Here is a 23,773-nt window from a genome sequence, read left to right as displayed (position 1 = left end):
TTTATGAAATTCCACGTCAATATTTACCACAGTCTTAAAGTGTACGCCTTAAAATAGTGGAAAAAATGTGGGATTGCCATCCCTCCGTCGGCTTTGTTTCTCTGTGCGGTGGATCTTTTTATACATGGTGGTTTGTTATTCCAAATAAATGTATATGCGGAAGAGTGTAATTTTTTCCAGTAACCATCTGGAGGGGGTAACGGAAGCATTGAGCTGATGAAGTTGATTCTAGGTAAGACATCCATCTTAACTATTGAAACCCGTGCCTGTACTGAGTTTTTAAGTTTTGACCACCTGTCAAGGTCGTATTTTATTTTATTTTGGATTTCTATGTAATTGTGTTTCACCGTTTGGCTTATGGTAGGGAATACTTCAACTCCCAAGCATCTAAAGTGTTTAACCATTGGTATTTCTTCTGGAAGACTTGTATTCTCTGCAGGGGCGTTCAGTGGAAGGAAAGCCGACTTTGGCCAGTTTATTTTAAATCCTGATAGGTCGCCAAAGTCATTAATCAACTTGAGAAGATGAGGCATTGCGGTGTTAGGGTTTTGCATGAACAGTATTACGTCGTCCGCATATAGACTAATTTTGTGTTGTGTGCCCTTGATTACGATTGGTTCTATGAGTTGGGATTGTCTTATATATTGTGCTAAAGGTTCTAGTGATAAATCAAATAGTCCGGGACTAAGAGGGCAACCCTGTCTAGAAGAGCGTGATACCGGAAATATTCCGGAGGTGATTATACCTGTTGTAATCATGACCGATGGGTCTTTGTATAATACTTTAATCATATCAATGAATCCTTTTCCTAACCCCATCCTTTCTAATACTGCCCATAGATACGACCATTCCAGCCTATCAAAAGCTTTCATTGCATCCAGGGACAGCATCGCCTTGGGTGTGGTGTCGTCCTTGCTGTCATCTAGTACGTATAGTAATCGTCTTATGTTGTCAGTGATCAAACGGTTTCTTATGAAGCCAGTTTGATCCGGATGAACTAAAGACGTCATATGCTTTTGCCCCAACCGTAATCTACAGATTATAACAGAGTCTCTTCTCGCCCACAGGCCTGCATCATAATTGTGCAGTGCCTAAAAACAATCGGTGTGAGGCAGCAATACGCAGACGGGCGTCTAGACTGCCGGAAAGCCAAAAGGAGAAGAAGAAGAAGAACCGTTTGCTAGCGGAAGTACACACAGGTTTGACACAGCGAGGTGGTTTCTTGAAATGCAGTTAACATTATTATCATTGTCATACCTTGCGATGTAAACCTCCAATGTATTCCGATTCGATGCATGCTGGATGGGATATAATACGATAGATGTTAACGTATTGGTTAACTTGATGTGATGCTATCTAGCCTACAGTCTATGCTGAAAGAGTAACGTTACTAACTGTTAGCTAGCCTGCTGCACATGATCTCAGAGAAGAGAGAGATAACGTCCATGATGTCTGGTTTCAGTGCAGAACTTATTGACTACCTTGAAGGTAGAATATCTTTTGAGGAGTTCGACAAACGGAGAGAAGAACGAGAAGCAAAGGTGTGTTAGCAGACTCTTTTTGTATCACAAACAGTACTGTATTTGCAAATCTGGTATGTCATAAATTTATAGATGTAGCAGTACTGTCTATCTGTATGTCATGTATGTCATATTATGTTATGATGAATTGAAAATGGGGGACCCTGATGTAAACAAGACTAAAGTCTTTCTCTGGTCTGCGACTGCATCCCCTTAACAATTGTGTGTATTGAGCCGTACTGTATTGTACCCATTCTGCCATCTGTTAATACAGTTTTCAATCAATCAGCAGACGTTAACGTACAGCTAAATTGGCTAACGTTAAACATGAATTACTCCTAATTTTAACAGATATTTCCCATATACTTGAGTGATTGATTGAAAATGTTATTAAAATGTTATTAAAATGTTATTAACATTTCAGGGACCCTGATGTAAACAAGACAAACGTCTTTCTCTGGTCTGCATCCCCTTAACAATATGTATTGAGCCGTACTGTACTGTACCCATTCTGCAATCTGTTAAATAAAGTTTTCATTCATTCATTCATCCATAAATCCAAGGCGCCTTCCGATGTAGATGTGATCTGTTTAGGTATACTGATGCGTGGGGTTATGGGCGGTTATGATTCTTGATTCGTGAATGGTTATATGATTATGATTCTTCGTTACCAAGAGATTATGATTATGAAAATAAATGTCATCCCTTTCATTATTTGTATTCCTAAGTACTGCTGTAGACTATAGCTGTTTGTTTGTCAATACAACACAGGCTCTTTGATTATTTGTGGGACGTGATTGTGAATACTTCACGAGTCTACTTTTCATGACTGGTGCCAAGTTGATACTAGATACATAAGTGCTTGAAACTTCTATTTTGAAGCCTGAAATAATCAATGCACCTGTGTTGTATTGACAAGTAGCCACAGCCTACAGACAGCCTTACTCAATAGGCGAGTGAGAATAAAAGTTAACACATTTATTTTCATGAATCCACCCAGGTAAATTCATAACCTTAAATCCCTGGGCCTATGGATTTATTGTTTATGACCAGGGGGCCATTAGCTGGTATATGGTTTGACGAACAGTGTTACTCAGCTGAAAGAGTTGTACCCTTCCTGCTGACCTGTTGTACAGCACTTGTAAGTCGCTTTGGATAAAAGCGTCAGCTAAATGACAAAATGTAAATGTATACCCAATGTATCTATGCTCGAATCAAATCCAAATCCAAATAAAATATATTTGTAAAGCCCGCAATCACAAGTTAATGTCCCCATGGGCTCGACAAGTCTTCTTTAAACAAGTCAAGAAGAAACATCACAATAAATCAAGAACAAAAACCCATCATATAATCCACAACAACACTCCTAGACATACCCCAGCGAAGGTAAGGAAAAACTCACTAAAAACCTAGCAATAGGAAAAAGGCACCATAGGCAATGTGGAGACGAGACACCTTAGAAGGGCCCTTCAAGAGGGTATTCCTGCTGTAGTTACTACAGTATGTCAGTGATAATAGTGTTGCTATGGATGATCGATGGGTGGAGAATAAAACAGGTGAAATAGTTGGTATGTAAGTACATATATGTGTAATAAAACACATATGTACATGCAATAGCAACTGGGGTACATAAGTACATTTTTGAAAGATTTAAATAGAATAGAGCTAAGATCAACAACAAAAGCGAAAGCATAATGGAAATGAGCGCTAGTATCATGAAAATGCTCAACCGCATAGTTGGGAGAAAATACCATAGGCCAGAAAACAAATACCCGCCACATGGGCCTCAATGTAACGACTTCAAAAATACTTTGTTGGCGTTGTCATTAAGTCATACAGTAAGTTGCAATATTCACATGCTCATTCATTTGTAAAGATGATGTTTATAATCCCAGCACTGTTTGCATATGGCTTTTCCTCAAACAGAGTTACAGTCTCGAACTTGATTTGCATTTTGCAGGTGACTTGCCATGCACAAATTAAGTGACCTGGCAGGTAACGTAGTGTAGGGTAACGTAAGAAGAAACTCCCAATTTTGGCACAGCAGGTCACCTGCAAATGCAGTCACGTGTGAGATTGTGTAGCTCCGTTTCAGGAAAAGCCATATGCAAACAGTGCTGGGATTATAAACATTGCACTTTTATAAATAGAATATAAATACTTTATTCATCCTGAGGGAAATTTGGCACTACAAATCGCTCACAGTAAACATTTAGGTAGACAAAAACAAAAGTCACGAATAAGAATAAAAATAAGCCTATGAATAAAATATGGTCCGGGATATACATTTCCTATGTTATGTATATACATTCTAATATACAGTAATTAATGAAATTAATCCAATACTGTATGAGTCGTGCCTGTATGGCGAGCGTTTGTGTTCGGGGCGGGCCTATAATATTTTGTCCCAACCTCATACTATTCTGTTGAAGTAATGTAACCAATGTAGTACAGCAGATGGGTTAACACAGCTGTGACTAGGTGTGCCCCTCCGCCAGCAGGCACAGGAGGCCATTCTCGCAGCAAATATTTTGACTAGCCATAGTTGATACATATCCACTCTGGTTGGATGGTGTATTGTACTGTATCATAACAATACATTTGAATCTAATCTCGTTTTGAGATCAGTTGCAAACAAGTTCCTGTTGAATGGATCGATTGAGTGCAATGCCGACCCTCTACTTTCCCCCGTTTACGCTTGTCTTCACAGCCTAGAATATGACACGCCTGTCCTGATGATGTCACTGTTCACAAGGAAAAACCAAAAATGTTTTGGTTCCAGTTGAGCACAGATTTTTCACGTTCTGAACCAATTATTCCCGTGTGAAAGGCCTGACAGTGGAAAAGAGGACAGAGCAATGACGTATTGGACAATAATGCGTTGGTAAAAAAAATTGAATCTCTTTTTATTAGTAATAACATCGAATTACAACAAGTTGCGGCATGAGGGTCAACATTATAAAATGTGCTCACAATCTGCAACAAGTTGTCCATGATTGAACTATTCCCATTTCTTCCCCCCCCCCCCATTTGCTATCCCTTATAAAGTTAATGTGTTTAGTTTGTTTAAAATAAAGCATCCACCATAACACTTAAATCATTGCTAAATAAACGTAGTGCTGAAAATATACACTTTGACTGCTGTTTTAATAGGGTTAGGGTCTTTACTCTTGGCTACATTTGAAAAAGAAACACAACATCACTTGATCTATTTGTGCAACGTTAAATAAATCTCGGCCCGGTACCAGTTAACGGGTAACTGTTGCAACGTCTTAGTGGTCATCTTTCGTCAGTATGTGCGTCTTCACCTGGTCATTTTGGCTGGCTTAGTTCCTTCTGCTGTTTTCACAGCATGTCTCTTTTCTTTTTTTTTAAAGATTTATTTTTTGGCGTTTTATCGCTTTATTACTACTGGGCAGTCCAGTAGGGAGAGACAGAGGAGAAATGGGAGACAGAGTGGGGGGAAGACATTCGGGAAATAACGACGGATTCGGGAATCGAACCCGGGTCGCCCGTGTCCCGGCTGAGCGCGCTATGTGGTTTGCCACTGGGGCGCCCCAGCATGTCTCTTTTCTGTAAACAAATGCTGTTGGTGAGAGTGGCACTCGCACATAAACCACACAGGAACAGCGTGGCTTTTTGAGTCTTTTCACAGGGCTGAATTGCTAGATATCGTAGCTTCTCAAATTCTTATGGTTTGGAAATCGTGACGCTTTTGAACGAGTAGCAGTGGCTGGGAAAAATATTAAGGTAGGTTATGATCATCACACACTGTGCCCTGTAAATAATCTTTCCAGTTTGCACATGTGCCGAACCTGTATATCATGACTTTTGGCGCCGCTATGCTGATCTATGGCACTCTTTCAGCCTGTGAGCACATCACAACCAAAATATCATGGTATAGCACTCCCCCTCAGGTATAACATTTCAAAAAGGCACTCTTCAGTAATTTATGAGTGTAACAACATTCTCTCTCTCTCTCTCTCTCTCTCTCTCTCTCTCTCTCTCTCTCTCTCTCTCTCTCTCTCTCTCTCTCTCTCTCTCTCTCTCTCTCTCTCTCTCTCTCTCTAACAGTCAGGTATAGGTGCTTCTGGTGTGGATGGAGGGGATGCTGACAATGAACCGAGTACCTCTGACCAAAGCCTTGGGAGGAAGGTCAAACAACTGACGGATGGTAAGAAACATTTATATTTATTTAACTCTTTGATGGCCAAACACGTAATATTGCGCGTTTCACCGCCAACGCTTGAGAGCCAAAAACGTAATGTGTTTTTAGATCCTTTGATATTTTCCCTTTGATCCCCGTTCTAGACGGTCATCCGGATCACTCTAGGTGTCCCTGGCTCGTTTGCCTACGTTGGAATTGCAATGCCGATCGAATCTCACCAGGTGGCAGTATCGCCTACCTTTTGAACTCTGATAGAAAGGGATCAGTAGAGACTAAAGGCCTCTGCATGCTACAGAAACTGCAAAGCAACTGCAACACAACATCGACAAAGCAACGGTGTTGCAGACACTCTGCCTTTATGCTTCTGCAACATCGATGTGCAGCCTATGCAACATTGTACCCCGGATGTAGCTAGGTCCCTAGATAGATGAAACTTCCCTTCTCAACCAACCCATTGATAACAAGCAGAAAAAGAAGCATTATTTTTACTTCCGGTCGGGGGATTTCAAAATAAAAGAGCGATGTCTAAAAGCACCGTAAATACGCTTATTTTGTACATTATCTAACGTTAACACGAACCTAAACTAATCTAAAGTTAGTTTAGGTTCGTGTTAACGTTAGATAATGTACAAAAGAAACGTATTTCCGGTGCTTTTAGACGTCGCTCTTTTATTTTGAAATCCCCCGACCGGAAGTATTATAGTGTCTGTTGCTAGCAGCTTAACTTTTGTCGGCCGGTTCTGTGCTTTTTCGAGCTAACGTAACGTCATTAGTTTCCAATGGAGAGAAGAGAAAGACCTCGGCTCACATGCAGCTCAAACTACCTGTTGAAATAAATTAATTGATTGATGTTTAACTTGTCCCTGTGTGTGTCCAGTCATTTCGACTAGCAAACGTTGTATTTAACGTTACCTCAGGATACCATTGTATTTAGTTTGGTTAACTATGTAGCTAATGTGGATAGCATTTTGAATAGCACCAATGCTAGCTGGCTGGCTACAGCTTTATTTACTAAATTATGGAGGCTTTTTAATCGTCAAGGTAAGAGAGGATTTGTCATGATCAACTGAAGGCGTATGCTATGGAACAATATGTGCTTGGGTTTTTAGAAAAAGGCCAGCTATGTGACGCTAATTATTTAGCATCAACGCTGGCTGGCTACAACAATGGAGGATGGTATTCCTCGCTGCGGGACCAATATTATTCTATGACAGCCCCGCCCCCATTCACTACCGACCAATCACTGCTACGCAATATCAACGCAACGGTTGTTTAGATTAGATTTTGGGGACATGTACGCAACATCCTCGCAACACAGTCTACAAGACCCTCTGCAACAACCGTGTTGAAATCGTGCTGATGTTGTGTTGCAGTTGCTTTGAAGTTGCTGTAGCATGTAGAGGCCTTAAAGGCCTCTACATGCTACAGCAAATTCAAAGCAACTTCAACACAACATCGGCGCGATTTCAGCGCGCTTGTTGCAGACAGTCTTGTAGACTGTGTTGCTTGGGCGTTGCGTACCTGTGTCCAAAATCTAATCTAAAGACCCGTTGCGTTGGTATTGCGTAGCAGTGATTGGTTGGTAGTGAATGGGGGCGGGGCTGTCATAGAATAATACTGGTCAGCGAGGAATACCATCCGCCATTGTTGTAGGCAGCAAGCTATGCTATCAATATTAGCTAAATAACTAGCGTCATAACTGGCCTTTTTCTGAAAACCCAAGCACATATTGTTCCATAGCATACGCCTTCAGTTGATCAAGACAAATCCTCTCTTACCTTGACGATTAAAAAGCCTCCATAATTTAGTAAATAAAGCTGTAGCCAGCCAGCTAGCATTGGTGATATTCAAAATGCTATCCACATTAGCTACATAGCTAACCAACTAAATACAATGGTATCCTGAGGTAATGTTAAATACAACGTTTGCTAGTCGAAATGACTGGACACACACAGGGACAAGTTAAACATCAATCAATTAATTTATTCCAACAGGTAGTTTGAGCTGCATGTGAGCCGGTCTTTCTCTCCTCTCCATTGGAAACTAATGAAGTTACGTTGAAGCACAGAATCGGCTGACAAAAGTTAAGCTGCTAGCAACAGACAATATAATACTTCCGGTCGGGTGATTTCAAAATAAAAGAGCGACGACTAAAATCACTGGAAATACGTTTATTTTGTACATTATCTAACGTTAACACGAACCTAAACTAACTTTAGATTAGTTTAGGTTCGTGTAACGTTAGATATTGTAAAAAATAAACGTATTTACGGTGCTTTTAGACTCGCTCTTTTATTTTGAAACCCCCCGCCCGGAAGTAAAAATGATGCTTATTCTTCTGCCTGTTATCAATGGGTTGGTTGAGAAGGGAAGCGTCATCTATCTAGGGAACCTAGCTACGTACGGGGTACAGGCTGCGCGTTGATTTTGCAGAAGCATAAAGGTAGAGTGTCTGCAACACCGTTGCTTTGTCGATGTTGTGGTGCAGTTGCTTTGAAGTTTCTGTAGCATGCAGAGGCCTTAAGGCTGAGCCCGAATGTTTGAACGTTCGAACGTTTGTTCGTTACGTTGGCATTCGAATTCTAAATCAAAATTCGAATTTAATTTTTTTTATACATTTTTATTTTATTTTTTATTTAAATTTTTTATTTTTTATGTGTCTATTCATTCTGTTTAAACCAATGGGGTTTTTATTCACAGTTGCAGATAAAGATTAGGCTACACTAATATTATAGTATTAAAACAAACTGCTGAGTTATATTCATTAAAGAAAGTTGATTTAATAAAAAAGAGACTAATTTAATCAGATTAATCACTTTATTCAAATTGAGGATTTAGTTTGAGGATATTTATATAATATATTTTTTTTAAACATGAATTTTTATTTAATTTTTTATTATTATTAAAAACGAAGGTTCGAACGTTCGTTCGAAAAACCCTGACGAAGTTTGAATCCCAAAAACAGGCTTCGGGGACAGCCTTAGTAGAGACAATGGGCTAGATCCACAAAGAATGGATTGCACGGTGCTAGTTGCATCCTTACTTACAATTCATTATGAATTGAAAATGGGGGACCCTGATGTAAACAAGACGAAAGTCTTTCTCTGGTCTGCATCCCCTTAACAATTGTGTGTATTGAGCCGTACTGTATTGTACCCATTCTGCAATCTGTTAATACAATTTTCATTCAATCAATCACTGTGCAGATTGATTGATTGAATGAAAATTTTATTAACAGATTGCAGAATGGGTACAATACAGTACGGCTCAATATACACAATTGTTAAGGGGATGCAGACCAGAGAAAGACTTTTGTCTTTTTTACATCAGGGTCCCCCATTTTCAATTCATAATGAATTGTAAGTAAGGTTGCAACTTGCACCGTGCAATCCATTCTTTGTGGATCTAGCCCAATGTCTGAACTGGACTGTCAAGACTCGCTCTGAGGGGGAGGAGCTCTTGCAGAGCAATCGCTAGGAGATCTGCTCGCCTCAACCTATAGCTTCCCGTAAACACGAGTAATTCCATATAAACGAGTAATCGTGATCGCCGATGGGATCATTGGAATTATTCTTTTTGAAGTACCTTCTGGCTAAGGTAAGGACCCCCTATGTCTATTTTACCGAACCTGAAACATGTTTCTGTAATGATCACAAGTGTCTTATTTTACCAGACCTAAACCAAGCTTCTAACGATCGCATTTTCGGGGTAAGACTACCCGCCCCCCCCCCCCCCCCCCCCCCCCCCCCCTTGATGATTTCGTGAAGGCACATGTGTACATGGTATATACCTTTTGATTTGGGAGTATTTGGGGTTTCAGGGGATTAACCAGAACGATTTGGGCTTATTGCGTATAACGCGTCTTATGGAAAAAGACTGGATTATTTTCGAAATGGGCGATGTTTAGCGTGTAATAAACTACAAACTACAGTGTGTAGAAACAAACTCTTTTTTACATGTTGGACTAGAAATAGTGTCTTTCAAATGAGCCATACTATTGTCTCCATAGCTATAATATAGAATATACAATAGCTCCACAAAGATTGTGAAATATCTTGAAAATGGTCAAGAAAAGCTGGCGCTAGCCAGTGCAGATGGGGAAAGGGCGTGGCTCTCAATGAGTTAACAGGCGCCGCAAAAATTGTTTTTGTTTTTGTTTTTGAGGACTGCATACCTTTTTTTCAAACCAAAATACTATACTGTATACTTATAGCACATGCATAAGCCTGGTCTCTTTTGAAAGATAACATTCTGATACAATAAAGAAAGATCACTTTTAGTGCTAATGAAATAGAGTAACATAGGTCTGAACTTGAGTTGTAGAAAACCTGTTACTCACGTTTTTCTGTAGTAGTTGCAATATCCAAATATAGTATTTCTAAAAAAATTGGTATGAGCTGGAAAACAACCTAGTTCCATAGCCTGAAGTCTTATGTATTACATGTCCAAATTCCATAAAGATCTGTTCAGAAATGAGTGATTAGGAGCGATTTTGGTAAACTGTGGAGAAAAAGAAAAGCTCTCCAGTAAACCATTTCCTCAATGACTTCAATTCATTCAGTGGTTTTTTCTCTTCCGGTTTTCGCTCGTGACTTTTCATTGGCAGTGACCTTTTGGTTACTCCTCAGCCTATTTGACCTATTGACCATCCTGCCTCCCCCTATTCTATTGTACTCTACTTTACTCTATTTCCTCCAGATGCCTTGGAGGAAGGGGTCAGACCGTCGGTTCAGCTGGCGTTCGCCTCCATGCTTGAGGAGAGAGCGGAGCTGCCGTCCTCCGAGGAAGATGAGGAAGAGGGGGATATCTTGAGCTATGTCGATGATGAAAACGACAAAGATTATAAGGTGGAAGGGGAGGATAAGGTGGACGGGCAGAAGAAGAAGATTAGAAGGTAGGACTGAGATATTTTTCAATACTACCCAAGTATCATGATTAGGGATGTTCGATATTGGCTTTTTTACCGATATCCGATATACCGATATTGTCCAACTCTTAATTTCCGATACCGATATCAACCGATACCGATATATGCTGGGTTTCCCCCCCAGAAAACACAACATTATGCATACTTTTCACAATAAATAAAATAGGAATTTGTTCTTACTTGCTTGCCTGGGTAAATAAATGTTAAAAAAAATGTAAATACATATTCTTTTAATTTAAATTTTTTTTGAAAATCGATACAGATAATTTCCGATATCACATTTTAATGCCAATATCGGCAGATAATATTGGTAGGCCGATAATATCGGACATCCCTACTGTATATATATTCTATATTATAGCTATGGATACAATACTATTGACATCAACTATCTATCGTTCAATATGTGAAAAAGAATAAACGTTTTCATCAATACGTTCATGTGTTATACCGTGGTGAATATAAGTATAGTTTTAGAGTGATCCTGTCTAATCCCAGAAAACGACGATATGCAGCAAAACGTGAATTTCACTAAAAGCGTTGCCATTTTTCGCCTGGACGCTACTATTTCCAAATCAAATGTATATAATAGGTATTATGTTTCATCATGAATGCATGAAAGGGGGGGTCGTTTTTTGATGCTTTGATCGTCACCAACGGCATGCGTTGTGGAGTAACACACACACACACACGTTGCGATCGAGGTGAAATCATGGTTGGATCAAAGCAGGATTGATATCATTTAATCCTTACCTTCACTAGGCGGTACCCCAAAAATAATATTCCAATTGTCTGATTGCGAGTCCAAGTACTGGTGTCCATCGTGTCGCCAACATAATCTACCACAACAGATGCATCGGTGGCATTTGACACTTTTTTTTTTTTATCCACTTTTTTCTCCTCCTATTTTTCTGTATTTTTCCTCCCATCCCAATTTTAGTCGTTATGCCAATTCCCCCCTCCACTTCCTGGTCGTTGCGCGCATGTGCCTCCCACTGGTCGGTCTAGGGAGCCCTGAAGTCTATCACATGCTTCCTCCGATACATAGGAGACAGCCAGCAGCCTCTTTTCACCTGTCAGCAAGGACTCTCATTGGTGAAGTGTAACGCATGGGAGGTCACACTACCTTCACCATTTCCCTCCCTCGCTGTGCAGGCGCCCCCTCACCGACCTGTAGGAGTCGCTGTTTACAACGACCAGATTACCACCCACCTGCTTCCCTCCCGCTGACACTGCCAATTGGGCCAGTATGACGGCCGGCCAAGCCGGAGGCACCGCTGACAGCCGGATTCGATACCAGTGTCTCTGCGGTGGTATACAGATGCTCAGTCCGCTGTGCTACCCGGCCGCCCGGCATTTGATGCTTCTCAATGCGATTGGGATACCCGCTCGCCTCGCCTGACAAAGAAAAGTGCACCCGGAGACATTTGATCGTTGCACAGGCCAAGTGTTACGCACCCCAGTAAGGGGACGCAACACAAGGCCACAGACAGGGTAGGTGAGGGTGCAGTGACACAAAACCATGGAAACAATTAGCAAAATAATAGTATTTATTTATAAAACACAGCAACACAGAGATCAAGGAGGACTACCAGTGGCACCAAATGAAATACAAAAGGAAATGAAATCCCACCCTCCCCTTTACAGGCGCGGACGCCCAAAAGTACAGGTGGCGGTGCTCACTCTAAGGCTGGTGTCTTTAACATCAGGTCACCTACGTGATGCAAAAATGTAGACCCCAGGGTATCTTCCTGTCCTCAATTGTCCCTGTGTGCGAAACAAAAGATTAATACAAAAGAAAGTCAATCACCATAGGCTGGGTGACAAACAAATATATACAGGTTAGGGTTAGAACAGAAATGTGCAACAAACTATAATGACCTAAACACAATACAATGAACCAGAGCTTCAGGTACCAGCTCTACACCAAATACACAACACTAACAATATTTCCTATGCTAACAATAATGAACCAGAGCTTTCACCAGCTCTGCTACCAAAAAGATACCTAAGAACTCAAACAGAGCTTTAACCAGCTCTGGTACCAAAAGCCCCATTAAAGAGCCACAGCTATATTACCAACAGATACAAAGAGCTATCCCACAAAGACACAGAGAATAGTTACCACAACCATGAACCAGAGAGCTAACTAACACTGCACACAATGGGGTATATGAAGGGGTGTGGAGCTTGATTGCTGACGAGCCTCAGCTGCTGTTCCATCCTAGAGGCAAATCTTTCCTGTGACAAAATGGCATCCAATGTAATAAAAAAAGTCAACCAACGAACTAGATTCTTGTACCGGATCTCCTCTCTGGTAAACAAGAATACCCTGAAGACTCTGGCAGGAGCACTCATTCAAGGGTACTATGACTATGCGTGCACCTCATGGTACCAAAGCACCTCAAAGGCGCTTAAAACAAAATTACAAACATCACAAAACAAACTGGTCAGACTACTACTTGACCTGAACCCCAGAACCCACCTCACCCCTGCCCACTTTGCCAACCTAGGATGGCTTAGAGTAGACGACAGAGTACAGCAACTTGCAATGGGCCTGGTCTACAAGATACACTATACGACCGGGGTGCCCATGTACATGTCAAAATACTTCCCAAAGGTCAGTGAATACCACAACCACTACACCAGAGGAAGCTCAACAAATCATGTTAAACCCAGATTCGGCTCAAACAAGGGACTAAACACGTTTCGCAATTATGCCACAACAATGTGGAACGCCCTACCCAAAGCTGTAAAGGAATGTGAATCCCTGCCCACATTCAAAACCGCTCTTAAAGAGCACCTACGGGAGGCTGCAATTCGAAACTGGCCACCGTAAATGCCCAAAACCCCCACCACCTCCTAATAGACAGTCTCCTCACCACCGCATGTATATATTCCCTCCCCGCCGTATGTATATTTCCCTCCCACCCACCCACCCCCTCCTAATGTACAGTCCCCTCCCCATCATATGTATATACTCTGTCAGGATCTAGGGGTAACAGTACTGTATATTTGAATACCGTTATGTCACAAATGTATCAGTACTAAATACCTATATGTCCCTATGCCATAAATGTCATGTATGTTGTGTATGTCATAAATGTCTATATGAATTGAAAATGGGGGACCCTGATGGAAACAAGACAAACGTCTTTCTCAGGTCTGCATCCCCTTAACAATTGTATGTATTGAGCCGTACTGTATTGTACCCATTCTGCAATCTGTTAAATAAAGTTTTCATTCATTCATTCATTCTGCTGCTGTTGCTGGAGTGAGATGGTGATTGACCAGCTGCTGCTGGAACTGAGAATGGGGATATGTAGACACAAGAGGGAGACAAGACAAAAAAAAAAAAAAACATGCCTATATATACAACAGATACTATACATTACCATCTCTATATATACATAAGGACAGGGTCCGTAACACCAAGATATAAGGTTTCAAAGGACGCTCGATACTGCCACCTGGGAGGATGCGGCCGGTATTGCACTTTGGCATTCTCAGGTTGATTCCCCATGTTAACCCAGAGTCTGTGTGCCTGTAATGAATGTAAATATCGAATAAAAGAAATAACGATGAAAACCCGACTATACTCGGGTCTGGCGCTGAACGGTCAGCGAGATAACCCGACTATCTTCGGGTCTGGCGCTGATTGAGTTAAGACAGACCCAAGTATCATGATACCACACCCGTAGGACTGACCCAAGTATCATGATACCACACTCTTAAGACAGACCCAAATATCATGATACCACACCCTTAGGACCAACCCAAGTATCATGATACCACACTTTTACGACAGGCCCAAGTATCATGATATCACATGCTTAGGACTGACCCAAATATCATGATACCACACCCTTAGGACAGACTCACGTATCATGATATCACACCCCTAGGACACACCCAAGTATCATGATATCACACCCTTAGGACAGACCCAAGTATTATGATATCACACCCTTAGGACAGTCCCAAGTATCATGATATCACACCCTTAGGACAGACTCAAGTATCATGATATCACACCCCTAGGACAGTCCCAAGTATCATGATATCACACCCTTAGGACAGACCCAAGTATCATGATACCACACCCTTAGGACTGACCCAAGTATCATGATACCACACCCTTAGGACAGACTCACGTATCATGATATCACACCCCTAGGACACACCCAAGTATCATGATATCACACCCTTAGGACAGACCCAAGTATTATGATATCACACTTTTAGGACAGTCCCAAGTATCATGATATCACACCCTTAGGACAGTCCCAAGTATCATGATATCACACCCTTAGGACAGTCCCAAGTATCATGATATCACACCCTTAGGACAGACCCAAGTATCATGATACCACACCCTTAGGACTGACCCAAGTATCATGATACCACACCCTTAGGACTGACCCAAGTATCATGATACCACACCCTTAGGACAGACCCAAGTATCATGATACCACACCCTTAGGACACACCCAAGTATCATGATATCACACCCTTAGGACAGACCCAAGTATTATGATATCACACTTTTAGGACAGTCCCAAGTATCATGATATCACACCCTTAGGACAGTCCCAAGTATCATGATATCACACCCTTAGGACAGTCCCAAGTATCATGATATCACACCCTTAGGACAGACCCAAGTATCATGATACCACACCCTTAGGACTGACCCAAGTATCATGATACCACACCCTTAGGACTGACCCAAGTATCATGATACCACACCCTTAGGACAGACCCAAGTATCATGATACCACACCCTTAGGACAGACCCAAGTATTATGATATCACACCCTTAGGACTGACCCAAGTATTATGATATCACACCCTTAGGACAGTCCCAAGTATCATGATACCACACCCTTAGGACAGACCCAAGTATCATGATACTGTTATACAGAGCTGAATCAACTGTTCCATCAAAACTTGATATCTCAGTGGTATTCACACTTGTATAAAGAATAAAATACTCAAGGTTGTCAAGTATTCCTTTATTAATCCCCTTGGCGAAATTCAGGCGTCATAGCAAACACACTTTTTTACCGTCTTCTACTATTATGCACTATGCTACTATGTCTATACTACTATCTACTATGCACTACTATGCTACTATGTCTATACTACTATCTACTATGCACTATGCTACTATGTCTATACTACTATCTAATATGCACTACTATGCTACTATGACATGTCTATACTACTATCTACTATGCTACTATGTCTATACTACTATCTACTATGCTACTATGTCTATACTACTATCTACTATGCACTACTATGCTACTATGTCTATACTACTATCTACTATGCACTACTATGCTACTATGTCTATACTACTAGCTACTATGTCTATACTACTATCTACTATGCACTACTATGCTACTATGTCTATACTACTATCTACTATGCACTACTATGCTACTATGTCTATACTACTATCTACTATGCACTACTATGCTACTATGTCTATACTACTATCTACTATGCTACTACTATGTCTATACTACTATCTACTATGCTACTATGTCTATACTACTATCTACTATGCACTACTATGCTACTATGTCTATACTACTAGCTACTATGTCTATACTACTATCTACTATGCACTACTATGCTACTATGTCTATACTACTATCTACTATGCTACTATGTCTATACTACTATCTACTATGCTACTATGTCTATACTACTATCTACTATGCTACTATGTCTATACTACTATCTACTATGCTACTATGTCTATACTACTATGCTACTATGTCTATACTACTATCTACTATGCTACTATGTCTATAGTTAGATTTGCACTTTATTAATCCCAATAGGGAAATTCATTCTTGTTTGATGATCAAGAGGCACCTTTTATTTGTTTTAAGTGAAGGTTGGTGAAAAAGCAAGTTATTGCACTATTAATCCCAATAGGGACATTCATCTTTGTTTGATCAAGAGTAACCTTTTATATATATATTATTATAATCTTTTTTTTTAAATGAAGATTGGTGAAAGTTAGGTTTGCACTTCAATCCCAATAGGGAAATTCATCTTGGTTTGATTTTTTTGTCAAATAAAAACAAAGGTTATTTGAATGATTTCTAGTTTTCAAGAGAAAAAAATCGATTTTAAATCGTAAATCGGATAAAAAAAAAAGAAAATCTGAGATTTTATTTTTAGGCTATATCGCCCAGCCCTAAAACAAAGGGTTTTAAAAGTGTTATATTTCTCTTCTCTTATAATACCAGAGAGAAGGTGAGGAGAATCGACCAGCAACAAAAGCTAGAAAAAAAAATGTATTAAGAAATTTACATTTTAAGATTAAAATCTTTTCCCTGTGGTATCGAAAATGGTATCGAATATCGATACTTTTCAAGGTATCATATCGAAGTTAGAAATTCCAGTATCGTGACAACACTACTGTGTACTATGCTACTATGTCTATACTACTATCTATCTACTATGCACTACTATGCTACTATGTCTCTATACTACTATCTACTATGCACTATGCTACTATGTCTATACTACTACTACCATCCCAGCTGAGGTGAGCTACGGCCATGGCTCTCAAACGTTTCCATGTCAAGGGCCCCAAACTCATACCTAATTGGCCAAGGACCCCCATTAATACGATGTTGTCCCAGGGACCCCCCACCTGAGAAGACTGTTGTTGCTCCATATGATCTAATTAGGGCTGTACCGAATGCTTCGAATTCTAAATCAACATTCGAATTTTAAATTGTTTGTGTCTATTCAATCTGTTTAAACCAATGGGGGTTTTCGTCACAGTTGCAGTTAAAGATTAGGCTACACCAATATTATACTATAAGACGTCACCATCACTTTCATACCAACCGTGCCCTTATTGGATTATTTATGTTGATGAAACTGATGAGTTATATTCATTAAAGAAAGTTGATTTAATAAAAGAAAAATACTCATTTAATCAGATTAATCACTTTATTCAAATTGAGGATTCAGTTTACAAAATATTTTGTTTCTTTTTTTTATGAAGTAATTTTACTGTAGTAATTTTACTTTTACTAAAGTAAAAATATATATAGACATTCGAAGCTTCATTTGAATACTTCAATCGAAGCTTCGAATGTTAAAAAATGACATTCGGTACAGCCCTAGATCTAATCCATATTTCCACACCGGTCTGTACTGTAGGTGGATAGATTACAGAGGAGAGAGCAGAATAGTCAGGACGTTTGTGAAATTAAACTAGTCCCCATTGTGATGGGGACCCCCTTGATACCCCCTAAAAGACCCCACCCTGAGAACCACTGATCGACCTGCAACCCCAGCTGTGAGTGACCTGCTATAACACACTCGCTCTCCTGTTCTGTTGCTTAACATTGCTGCCCCCTAGTGGGAAGAGAGGGAAGAGGAGGAAGGTGGTGGAGGTGGTGGTGGAGGAGGACGATGAGGAGGATGATGATGAAGAGAACCCCACGGTAGGAGATGTCTTCGCCCTGGAGATGGAGCTGAACAGAGAGAGCAAGAAGCTGATGAAGGTGAGGAAGAGAAGGAGGGTGTTGTGTTTGTGTGTCCGACTGTAGGTGCATACGTGTGTGTGTGTGTGTTTTCATGTACAATTGGCCAGTTTACACAGATAATGATATCAGATGACATTTCTTGCAATATATAGATTATTGTAGATAACGTTGTGAGTTACTCATATGGTCCCACGCCTAGTGTGTGTCTGTTTGCTTCTATATGTATGCCAACGTATATGGCTATATTTCTGTGTGTGTGTGGCTGTGTGTATCTCACTCTGTGTGTGTGTATCTGACTCTGTGAGTGTGTCTGACTCTGTGTGTATCTGACTCTGTGTGTGTGTATCTGACTCTGTGTGTGTATCTGACTCTGTGTGTGTGTATCTGACTCTCTGTGTGTGTGTGTATCTGACTCTCTGTGTGTGTGTGTCTCTGACTTTGTGTGTGTGTATTTGACTCTGTGTGTATCTGACTCTGTGTGTGTGTATCTGACTCTGTGTGTGTATCTGACTCTGTGTGTGTGTGTATCTGACTCTGTGTGTGTGTATCTGACTCTCTGTGTGTGTGTGTGTGTGTATCTGACTCTCTGTGTGTGTGTCTCTGACTTTGTGTGTGTGTGTATTTGACTCTGTGTATCTGACTGTGTGTGTGTATTTGACTCTGTGTGTGTATCTGACTCTGTGTGTGTGTATCTGACTGTGTGTGTGTGTGTGTATCTGACTGTGTGTGTATCTGTGTGTGTGTATCTGACTCTGTGTGTGTGTGTATCTGTCTCTGTGTGTGTGTATCTGACTGTGTGTGTATCTGTCTCTGTGTGTGTGTATCTGACTCTCTTTGTGTGTGTGTGTGTGTATTTGACTCTGTGTGTATCTGACTCTGTGTGTGTGTATCTGACTCTGTGTGTGTATCTGACTCTGTGTGTGTGTATCTGACTCTGTGTGTGTGTGTCTCTGACTTTGTGTGTGTGTATTTGACTCTGTGTGTATCTGACTCTGTGTGTGTATCTGACTGTGTGTGTGTGTGTATCTGACTCTGTGTGTGTATCTGTCTCTATGTGTGTGTATCTGACTCTGTGTGTGTATCTGTCTCTGTGTGTGTATCTGACTGTGTGTGTGTATCTGTCTCTGTGTGTGTGTGTGTATCTGACTCTCTGTGTGTGTATCTGACTCTGTGTGTGTATCTGACTCTGTGTGTGTGTATATCTGACTCTGTGTGTGTGTATCTGTCTCTGTGTGTGTGTATATCTGACTCTGTGTGTGTGTATCTGACTCTGTGTGTGTGTGTGTATCTGTCTCTGTGTGTGTGTATATCTGACTCTGTGTGTGTGTATCTGACTCTGTGTGTGTGTGTATCTGTCTCTGTGTGTGTGTATCTGACTCTGTGTGTGTGTGTGTGTATCTGACTCTGTGTGTGTGTATCTGTCTCTGTGTGTGTGTATCTGACTGTGTGTGTGTGTATCTGACTCTGTGTGTGTATCTCACTCTGTGTGTGTGTATCTGTCTCTGTGTGTGTGTATCTGACTCTGTGTGTGTGTGTGTGTGTGTGTGTATCTGACTCCGTGTGTGTGTGTGTATCTGACTCTGTGTGTGTGTGTGTGTATCTGACTCTGTGTGTGTATCTGTCTCTCTGTGTGTGTGTGTATCTGTCTCTGTGTGTGTGTGTATCTGACTCTGTGTGTGTGTGTGTGTGTGTGTATCTGACTCTGTGTGTGTATCTGACTCTGTGTGTGTGTGTGTGTGTGTGTATCTGACTGTGTGTGTGTGTATCTGACTCTGTGTGTGTATCTGTCTCTGTGTGTGTGTGTGTGTGTGTGTATCTGTCTCTGTGTGTGTGTATCTGACTCTGTGTGTGTATCTGTCTCTCTGTGTGTGTGTGTGTGTATCTGACTCTGTGTGTGTATCTGACTCTGTGTGTGTGTGTGTGTATCTGACTCTGTGTGTGTGTGTGTGTGTGTATCTGACTCTGTGTGTGTATCTGTCTGTGTGTGTGTGTGTGTATCTGACTCTGTGTGTGTATCTGTCTCTGTGTGTGTGTGTATCTGTCTCTGTGTGTGTGTATCTGACTCTGTGTGTGTGTGTATCTGTCTCTGTGTGTGTATCTGACTGTGTGTGTGTGTATCGGACTCTGTGTGTGTGTGTATCTGACTCTGTGTGTGTATCTGTCTCTGTGTGTGTGTGTGTGTGTATCTGTCTCTGTGTGTGTGTATCTGACTCTGTGTGTGTGTGTGTGTATCTGACTGTGTGTGTATCTGTCTCTGTGTGTGTGTATCGGACTGTGTGTGTGTGTATCTGACTCTGTGTGTGTATCTGTCTCTGTGTGTGTGTGTGTGTGTGTGTATCTGTCTCTGTGTGTGTGTATCGGACTCTCTGTGTGTGTGTGTATCTGACTCTGTGTGTGTATCTGTCTCTGTGTGTGTGTGTGTGTGTGTGTGTGTGTGTATCTGTCTCTGTGTGTGTGTATCTGACTCTGTGTGTGTGTGTGTGTATCTGACTGTGTGTGTGTGTAACCAGGAGCGCCGCCACCGCAGTAAGCTGCCCAGGGCCCTGCGAGGTCTGATGGGGGAGGCCAACATCCGCTACGCCCGCGGGGAGAAGGAGGACGCCATCATCATGTGCATGGAGATCATCCGACAGGGTAGAGACGTCTTTCAAACATGGGGAGATTTCCTTTTCCCAACCCCCACCCCCCACTCACCTTAGGTGTGGAACAGTCGGAAGGCTCTTTAGCAGCTGTGGGGCGGCTCTTTGTAACCGTTATCGATGTGAGTGAAGCTTCTGCGTTGCTGCCTCGCATTTCTGGTGGAGCGGCCCGAATGTCCCTAGTTGAAAATTACGCAACTAGCAGTATGTCACAAAAATGCAGTCATCCCGTCGCTAGCTGTCTCTCTGATGTCATTGCACCACTAGCTAACTCTCGGATGATGTCCTTGACATCTTGTGTGGGCTCTGTCTTGCCTGTTGTCCACATAGTTGACAGGAAATGGAAATCAACCACATGCACCATTTTCAAAGCAGAGTCCACAGTCGTTTGATAAACAGATGGGTCTCTCTCTCTCTCTCTCTCTCTCTCTCTCTCCATCCTTCTGTCCTCCAGCCCCCCTAGCCTACGAGCCCTTCTCCACCCTGGCCATGATCTATGAGGACAATGAGGACATGGAGAAAGCGCTCCAGTTCGGCCTAATAGCAGCCCATCTCAACCCGTCCGACTGTGAGGAATGGGTTAAATTGGCGGACATGTCTCTGGAGCAAGGCAACGTACGCCAGGCCATCATCTGCTATACTAAAGGTAGGTTATGACACTCGTTTTCTAATGTATGTTTTAGCGGGACCTCTGATAGTCTGGTCTAGTGTGCAACTACTAAATGAACAGTAGGGCTGCCCTTTCATAGTCGATTAGGTCTTAGTTGACCACTGACAACCTTTTTAGTTGATTAGTTGATTTTAATGCATGTTAGTTATTTCCTAAATGTTAGCGCTGTTGTTGTTGTTGTTGTTGTTGTTGTTGTTGTTGTTGTTGTGAAAATGATGACTAAAGCCCTGTGATCTCTATATCCCCCTGGATATCTAACTAAATCAAGCCATTTCAGATATCCAATCTGCTTCCATTGAAATATTGTATAATACACACAGGTTACTCTGATTGGCCCATCAGTCACATCTAGCTGCTCTGATAGACCACTGCAACACTTCCGGTATTCTGAAATCATGGGGGAGAGAGCGGGGGGAGAAAATGAATGAATGTGGATGAGAGCCTTAAAGATCTAAAGCTGAAAGAATCATACATATGACATTAACTTTCCATAATAAGCTTTGTACGACTGAATCAAAACATCATTGTAATGGATCTTTAAATGAACACACCACCATTTTGGGAAATTACCTTATCGTCTTCTCCAGAGAGAGACAAGAAGATAGATACCAGTTTCCGCTCTGTGCGTTCAGTAGAAAGCTATCTGGCTGCATGTTAGCCTAGCTTAGCACAATGAATGGAAGTGGACATGACCGGTTAGCGTTCGGGAGAGGTGTTAGTTGGACAATGCCTAGGCTAACCGGTCATGTCCGCTTCCATTCATTGTGCTAACCTAGGCTAACATGCAGCCAGATGAACGCACAGAGAGGAAACTGGTATCTATAGTCTTGTCTCTCTCTGGAGAAGACCGTAAGCTAATTTCCCAAAATGTTGGCGTGTTCTTTTAAATAAAAAAATAATATTTCTTTCTAAATGTCCACTATCCTTGGCCCCCGCCCCCAACAGCCATCAAGTACGACTCGAGCAACGTGCGCTACCTGTGGGAGCGCTCCAGCCTCTACATGCAGCTGGGGGAGCACAAGCAGTGCATGGACGGGTACCGCAGGATCCTCACTCTACTGCCCCTAGAGGACGGAGAGCACTTCATGCGGCTGTCCAAAGAAATGGCCACGTGAGAGACACACACGATACACACACACAATAGGGAGGTGTAGTGGTTACGTTATAATATAATATAATAGAGGATTACATAAAAGTCTGAATTATTTATAATAATTTTTTACTTTGGATTTGTTTAAGCCTGATTTGGGGAAAATATGACAGCCCTATCACTTTGTGTGTGTGTGTGTGTGTGTGTGTGTGTGTGATGTAGGAGTTACTATGAGAACAACGACCTTCCCTCGGCTCTGGGCGTGGTGGAGGAGGCTCTGTCACGCCACCCAGACCTGGTCACTGATGATGTGGCCAACATGGCCGCCGAACTGTACATCGCTACGCACAAACACTACAAGGCCTTGAGGGTACAGCATCAACTAACTGTGTGTGTACTGTATGTATGAGGTAGAGATAGATAGTGAGATACACACAGAGAGAAAGGGAGAGGGGAGATAGATGAAGAGAGGGGTTTCTACCTGTCTGTGTGTGAAAACATTTCAGATATTTTAGGGTTATGCTTGTTGTGGTTATGGTTTGATTGATTGATTGAATATATTAGAAAATCTAAAATTATACATACATTACTGGTACACAAAATGTACAGCCATCACATATAATTAAAAACCGTTGAGGATTGATACACAATAAAACCTTACGGTTTATTTCCATTGGGGTCCTCAGAGGGGGAGGGGGCAAGATGACGAGTAGGCACAAATATGACATGCACAACTTCAATCTTCTAGCACTACACTTGAATAAGAAAATACAATAAAACAAACAAACACAAAGTTGAGGTTAGGGAGTGAATGTAACGCAATGGAATGTCCCCACAAGACATTAAAAACGTGTGTGTGTGTGTGTCTTTGTGTGCGTGTGTGTGTTCTCTAGATCCTGGTCCAGTTTTGTGGTATAGTTGTGGTTCGGGACCAACCAAAACCAGACTGCCCGCCAGAGAAGAGAGAGGAGCAGACGGTAACAAAACAGGAGGAGGGGGAGGAGAAGGAGAAAGAGGGGGAGCAGGTCCCTGAGCTAACGACAGAGGAGGAGAAATCACTAGAGGAGCAGGGTGAGAAGCCAATACCAATAGAGGCCTTTCTCTGTGATGTTTAGAATGTCCTCCATGCTGAAAGAAACACAGGTTGCTATGGTTACAACGTGTTGGTAGATGATGTGACTAAATTCACCATAGAACTACATAATCTTGAGCTATATGTGATTAGGGGTAAAG

The 23,773-nt window shown here is 41.5% G+C and overlaps 1 protein-coding gene across 1 annotated transcript in view; it reads left to right on the top strand.

The window, feature by feature from the left end:
- Positions 1 to 1,222: 1,222 nt before the first annotated feature.
- The window catches only part of gtf3c3 (general transcription factor IIIC, polypeptide 3), a 46,446-nt gene continuing 23,895 nt past the window's right edge, over positions 1,223 to 23,773 (top strand). Inside the window, exons 1-9 of the mRNA XM_084317155.1 lie at positions 1,223 to 1,541; positions 5,595 to 5,694; positions 10,387 to 10,582; positions 18,015 to 18,159; positions 20,652 to 20,775; positions 21,235 to 21,426; positions 22,396 to 22,561; positions 22,763 to 22,910; positions 23,434 to 23,649. Of these exons, the coding sequence (XP_084173281.1) occupies positions 1,416 to 1,541; positions 5,595 to 5,694; positions 10,387 to 10,582; positions 18,015 to 18,159; positions 20,652 to 20,775; positions 21,235 to 21,426; positions 22,396 to 22,561; positions 22,763 to 22,910; positions 23,434 to 23,649 (1,413 nt within the window). The 5' untranslated portion in view covers positions 1,223 to 1,415. The remainder of the gene's footprint in view (positions 1,542 to 5,594; positions 5,695 to 10,386; positions 10,583 to 18,014; positions 18,160 to 20,651; positions 20,776 to 21,234; positions 21,427 to 22,395; positions 22,562 to 22,762; positions 22,911 to 23,433; positions 23,650 to 23,773) is intronic.

This window comes from Notolepis coatsorum (assembly GCF_963971535.1).
Source record: "Notolepis coatsorum genome assembly, chromosome: 1".
In the NCBI taxonomy this organism is placed as follows: domain Eukaryota; kingdom Metazoa; phylum Chordata; class Actinopteri; order Aulopiformes; family Paralepididae; genus Notolepis; species Notolepis coatsorum.
Note: the sequence above shows the minus strand (reverse complement) of the source record. Positions and strands in the feature narration are given on the sequence as shown.